At 43.6% G+C, this 6,766-nt stretch overlaps 1 protein-coding gene across 1 annotated transcript in view; it reads right to left on the bottom strand.

Moving 5' to 3' along the window:
* Positions 1-6,766, bottom strand: part of arb2a (ARB2 cotranscriptional regulator A) — a 142,232-nt gene that overhangs the window by 118,271 nt on the left and 17,195 nt on the right. The window contains exons 5-6 of the mRNA XM_031849059.1: positions 6,396-6,461; positions 4,667-4,858 (exon numbers count right to left, since the gene is read on the bottom strand). Of these exons, the coding sequence (XP_031704919.1) occupies positions 4,667-4,858; positions 6,396-6,461 (258 nt within the window). The remainder of the gene's footprint in view (positions 1-4,666; positions 4,859-6,395; positions 6,462-6,766) is intronic.

The following is a 6,766-nucleotide window of genomic DNA, read 5'->3' on the forward strand; positions in this document are numbered from 1 at the left end:
TGTGTGTGTGTGTGTGTGTGTGTGTGTGTGTGTGTGTGTGTGTGTGTTTGTGTTTGTGTATTGCTTGCAGGGCTGCTATTACAAGGCCATGGCAAGAGGGCGCATCTTTTGACCTCTACACAAACACACACACACACACACACACACACACACACTTACATACAGAAACTGTCCTCTGGCTAAACCTGGCTGGCTGGAAAGAATGATATCTTGTCTAGCCTCTGTAGCCACCTGATGCCCCAAGATAGGCTGTACACGCAATGTATGTACAATGTTGTAGCTGGGCTGCACACTCACACACATACAAACAGGTTAACTCACAGCTCGGGGGGGAATTAGAGGAACTAATGAGAAAGGAGGAGGAGGAAAAATGGTGATTGGAGAGACAGAGAGAGAGATACTGTATAACCTCACAGCATGCAGGCCCGTGACACAACACAGGCAGATGCCAGAGTGTGCAGCTGATGTTGAAGAGGACATCATCAAGTTTTAAAAAAAAAAAAAGAAAAGGGTGGGCAGCATGTTAGAAATTAAGAGAGGATTTCTGCGTTTAAGTTTGTCTGCTTTGCTGCCCCCTTTCAGCCTCCCATTGAAATTCTGGGCAGATACAAACCCCTAGGCTTTTGACACACTTTTGAAAACACCACACCCCCTCTTCCTTTCCAGTGGGTCTCCAGTGTCGAGCCTGACTCACTATCGAGAGAGAGAGAGAGAGAGAGAGAGAGAGAGAGAGAGAGAGAGAGAGAGAGAGAGAGAGAGAGAGAGAGAACTTAAGAGAAGGGGGGTAAGAAGGAGGGGGCATTCCAGGGATTATAGATCCGTTTTTGTATTAGCAACTTCTAAATTGAATTAAGTAGTTCTCGCAGACAGTTTATAGTTGTGGTTTGTGTGTGGTTGTGTGTATACATATATGCAGTTAACACTTCGGAGAGTTGTCAAGGTTGAGATTGTGGATGAATTCATTCATATTTGAAATATTATTGAATGCACAGAAACAGAGATTAAATAAGAAACAATGAAAACTAAATTAAGACTTCTGACCATCTGAAAAAAAAACAGCACCACCAACTGAACTTCTACAGAAATCTTATAGCTGACAAAGATGACTTGTTCATCGAGAAACATATTGAGATTTTTACCCCAGACGAAAACAAACTACTTGGAAGTTTTTCTAAACACACAGTAGCCAATAGCTAACATCTGCAAAACCGAAAGATGGCGACTGCTGGTTAAGAAGTGATTCAAAGTAAAAGGACAAAGGTACTGGAACAATTATGGCTTCCTGCTTCTCAACTATGTTGTGTCATGAACAGATAATGGATAAAGGAGAGGTGAGGCCTCACAACAGAATTTGTAAGTTTTCTTTAAATTTGGACACAAACTTACACAAGTTGAAAGTCCTACTCTTAACTCCTACAGCTACTATAACTAATCATCCCACCTTTCAATATCCCCTCCTCCCTCAATTACACTGACTGTAACCTCACTCTCTCTCTTTCTCTATGTCCCATCCCCCCATCCCCTGCAAACTCCACAGCGCCCACCCTCCACCATCTCAGTCTCAGGATGCAGAGCAGTGACAGGGCCAGAAGGTAATGATACAGCTGCCATGATGCAACAAGCAGACCTGTCGACTGTCAGGAATTGAAATCATGAAGGAATAAGCTGTCATTAAGAGGCCCTCTCCCAGTAGTGGAGCTGTCAGATGCCTGCCTTCTGCTCTCTCTCTCTCTCCCTCCCTCCCTCCCTCCTCTGCCAGTCCCACCCCATTTGCAGTCACTCCCTCGTCCTCCTCATTTCTCTCTTCCGGCTTCAATCCTCACTGTACCCCTCTTCTTCTTTCCACTTCTGTCCACCAATCATAACCCGCGTCTCTGTCTCTGCACCCCCCCCCCCCATCCTCCATCTCATATTCCTCTTTTCCACCTCTTTCCCCCACTCAATGGTTGATGATGGAGCATCCTCCTCTCACCTGTCATTTTAACTCTAGGATACGGGAATAGAACCCCTTCCAATGCACACACACATGCACACAAAGACAACATGCAAGACAACGTTCCCCTTAACCCGGCGGCACTTTACACTGTGGCAAATGCCACAAGCATACCCTCTGCCCGATGTGATGCATGTGTGTCTGTATGTTTTCTCGGTGTGCACGTGTCTCTGCGTAGATATTTTAAACTCATGTTTAACATATACATTTTGCCAGCTTATTAATGTGTCATCATCATAGAGCAGCATGACAAAGATTGTGATATCTTTTGACAGGAGCGTGGTGGATATGGGAGGCAGAGTGAGGCGATGGGGCGTAAATGGTGTGTAAGACACAGGCTGCCCCGAGATTCACGTTGTGATTATGTGTGTGTGTGTGTGTGTGTGTGTGCGTGTGTGTGCGTGTGTGTGCGTGCGTGCGCATGTATGTTGTGTAAAGGACCTGATTAACTATAGCGCAATCAGCTATTTTTCCCATCGGAAGAGAGGAAAGGCTGACTCGAAGGTCCGAGGAATATGGCTAAGAATTTCAGATGCTTTCAGGTGCTTTGACACAAGTATGTGCAAGCCAATACACACCATAGAATTGCAATGCATGCAGACACACACACACACACACACACACACACACACACACACACACACACACACACACACACACTACATTAGTAGTGAGTCAAATGTGTTTTATCTATGCATGTGTGTGCTTGCTCATGTGTTTTGCAAAGCCACAAGCTCCCCCCATATTTGCAGAATGCACTCCGGTTGACCCGTTGCTGCACGCTTTGAATTTCCAATCAACTTCTCATGAGTAACTTCACATGAGCCACACTCGAGGCAACCGATTATTGACACGAAACATTCGTGGAAAATGGAGCCTCATCTAAACATGACAAAAACATATGCTCAAAATGCCAACATTTGACCCAACACTGTACTTAGCTAAATTTGTAAATCCAAAATAATGTCTAATTGTCTGTATTTGCTGTGCCACAGACCTGTCATTCCTCTGAGCTGTCATTCATTTGGGATTTTTAGATCAAACATGTTTCATTCTGTGGGTGCTACGTTCCTGTAAATTAAGGTAACAATTTAAAAGTTCAATCAATAATTCACCTTCTTTCTTCAGATTGTATCGCAGCTGTAACTCTTGAACATTGAAATAAAAAAAATTACATCCACACAAATTTCATGGTAGGGCATAAAAAAAACACAAACATGCCAGTAATAGTTCATGCGGACAGCATGAATTGACTGTAAACGTGTGTGCCCGTCTTTCCAGTGCACACACAGAGTACAAGGCCCGTGTGTGGTAAATGCCTGGATGATGATTTGTCAGAGTGTAAGAACACGATTTCTTGTTTACCGTGATGAATGAGCTGCACTCGCACTACACACACCGTGTTCTCTATATCTAAGCTGTCACTTTGGCTTTCTGCAGTGCAACCCTGCCTTCTCCAACTGTAATACCTGCTCGGGGAACTGTAATTCAAAGACTCGGGGTAGCCAAATCATCCGTTAGCACACACATGGGCACGCACGCATGCAACACAAACCTCCCCCCCGTTGTTGTACACAGCAGGAGTGGGCTTTACACAGCAGTGAAAGTCTTTATGGCATTCAGATGGACGAAACGAGGGAACAAGGGGAGAGGGAGAGCAGGATCTCCCTTAAGTCAATTTGAACAGCAGGCCGATGAAATTACACAGGTAGTCGTGGCCAGGCTGACAAATGAGCACAGAGATGGGGATGAAAATAATAAGACAGGCAGAGCCACCCTTTGCTAGCTGACACACAGATGTATACACACAGATGTGATCATATAGTGGGGAAAGAAAAAGCAATCTATATTTTACATTCTACCTTCCTCTCTCTCAGCTCATTCACTCATGAATACATTGGAGTCGCGCATTATGAGAATGCATAAATGTTTTCTTGTACAATGATGATCAGGTTGAAGAGTATGCTTCATTTAACTAACAAGATCAATACAAGCCTCAATTCTGAGTACGTTTTTGCCTATGTTATTATATGATGCTGTGTGGTTCAGAAATTGCTCAGTATCATATCATTTCTCATACGACCACGGGACAAAGTTTCCTTTTCCACTCAACACTTGAGTAAATTGTACACGAAATGAAGTTCAACTGAATTGAGTCGATGCAGTACATCCTAAGTCTGAGCTATGAAAGCACACAGCAACAGCAAATAACCCACAATCACATTCAGGCCTCCAGCCAAATACAACACTCTGCTTCCGACTGTGTCACAACTCCTTCCAAAGCCCCAAAATGTCCAAGCCTGCATTTCAAATAAACATTGTGCCAAAGCAATATCCCATAAGGCTAACCGCTGTGGTGTTGGTGATACAAACGACCACACGATGAACACACCGCATGACTTGTTCACTCAGGAGACCCATAAAACTACCAAACGTACCAAAGATGTGTCACAGTATACTCGTTGCAAAGGAAAGAACGAGAAGAAAAAGAAGAGAATGTAAAGTATTGAGAACTAGCTCCACGATAACATGTTACATGCAGTGTCCTCGGTGCACCAAGCCTACCCAGTCCCTCTTTGTGAAACATGAAAAAAGACATCTTGGATCAGAGATCAGAAAATCTGTTCCAACACCCAACAGAATGGATTGAACCTCTTTTGTTGTTCCCCCTACCTCTATGGCTCTGGTGATGAAGGGGATTTGTGTCCCTGAGTCCAGGTCCTGGTTGATGATGAGTCTACGGGCCCACTGACCGGCTCGCACCACACCACTGCCCTGGATCAGCACCAGCAGCTTAGAAGGGTTGGATAAGGCATCTGGGCTCAGGTAGATAAAACTGGTGGCTTCATCTTCTGTAGCATCCACCTAAAGGTTCAGGAAAGCACAGGTTATCGTGTCACTAACGGACAACAGAAATATGTATTCTTTTTCTGTTGTTTTTCTGATGTTCATTTGTTCTTCTCAAAAGGTTTTGATTATGACATTATAGACTTTGGGGACATTTAACTCAAAAATGAACCTTTGCCGTTTCCATGCAACGGCAGCTAATGGTGAACAAATTGTGATTTCTGCTGCTTCAAAGAATCTTCTGATAATGATTATGAAGTGGAATGCTGGAAATTGTCTTATGTAACACGAGTTTAATGAGAAATGACCTTCTCCTCTGTAGCCTTTTTAATTGTAAAAGCTCATATGCATAAGCACACTAATCGTCAATAATCATGATTAAAATTCAGTCTTTATGTGATTAAAACTCAGGCAGAAAGGAATGCAGACAAAAAAGAGAGGCTAAGTGAGTTGGTGAGTGTTTGTGTGCGTGCATGCGCTCCGTCCACATCTCATACTCCCTCCCAAGTATGCCTGGAAGAATCTCTAAGGAGACAAACACTGTCCATAAAAGCCATGGGTGGCAGCTGCAAGAACTTAATCCAAGCAGACAAAGAGAGCCGAGTGGGGGAGAAAATCTTACCCTTTTTTCTCTTGTGCTCCCTCATTCCCTCTCCCTATACTTGGCTGTGGTTAATCTTCTTAAAATCTGTGGTCACAAGTTCAATGCCACGCAGGTGGACAGACCCACCACTAATACACAAATACACGCACACACACACACACACATGCCATATACACGCAGGCGGGTGGGCAGCAGAAAAGCAGAACAGAGCAATTTTCCAGAGGAATAATGAGATAAATAGGCCAAGCAGATAAACCAGTAAAAGTGTATGGAGGCTAATGAAAGGCGCTGAGTCCCTGGCTAGGTGATTTATGGACACTGTTAGCGGTGGAGCTAACTCTGCTGTGCTTTTAAACACCAGCGCAGCCTAACACCCCTATAAACGCAGCCTGAAAAATGATCACAACTTTTATAAACAGAGAAGGAGCAGGGATGGAGGGGTAGAGGGGGGCAGAAAGAGACAAACGTGCTTCCAACAACAAATAAAAAGGGATCAAGTGTGTGCTCTGAGCCCGGATGAGCTGGGCAGAGAATAACTCTGTGATGGCAGAGTAGAAAGTCCCCTTCAGCGCGAATGAATGCAAAACAGATTAAGCATCAGCATGCTGCGCCTCTGCGCCTTTGAAATGACACGTCACAATACAGTTAATTTGTTGAGGAGACACTTTTGCACAAAGGATGTGGGCAGAGGAGGGGGTAACAGAAAGAGAGGGAGTAAGAGAGAAAGTGAGTGAGATAGAAAGAGAAAGACAAAGACTGATAGAGAATGGGGAGAGCTGACTCCTCACAATCCCCTTTTCTTTATTTGTATTTTTTTTAACAGGACACTCAATATCATAATCACACTCTGAAGCCGAAGCATTTACGCCAATTTTCATATTTAATACTCCCTTTAATCTTCAAGGGCATAATTCAAAGAGGAAAATGCCTCTTTTCACTCAGGGTACTTACTGGCAGGATTGCTTTAGTCGTGTTGCACTTTTTCTCCAACAGCTCATAAACATACTGAGTGATGATCTGGAGAGAGAAGAAAGACACAGAACACACACACACAGTCAGAGATTACATTGATAATACAGTCTAATACAATTAATATTTTTGTACAAATCCATCCAACAAAAGCCAACTAAACTATGTACCGTATGTATGTGTGAACAAGGAATAGCAACCGTCATGCATGCAAACAGAATAAAAAATACTATTGAAAACCCTTGTTTGCCCTCTGGTATGAGTGTGTATGTACATGAGCTATACTTGAAAGAGTCTGGATCGTACTGTGTGTGTGTGTGTGTGTGTGTGTGTGTGTGTGTGTGTGTGTGTGT

Source organism: Anarrhichthys ocellatus, unplaced genomic scaffold (genome assembly GCF_004355925.1).
Source record: "Anarrhichthys ocellatus isolate YVR2014 unplaced genomic scaffold, GSC_Weel_1.0 scaffold9, whole genome shotgun sequence".
Taxonomy (NCBI): Eukaryota; Metazoa; Chordata; class Actinopteri; order Perciformes; family Anarhichadidae; genus Anarrhichthys; species Anarrhichthys ocellatus.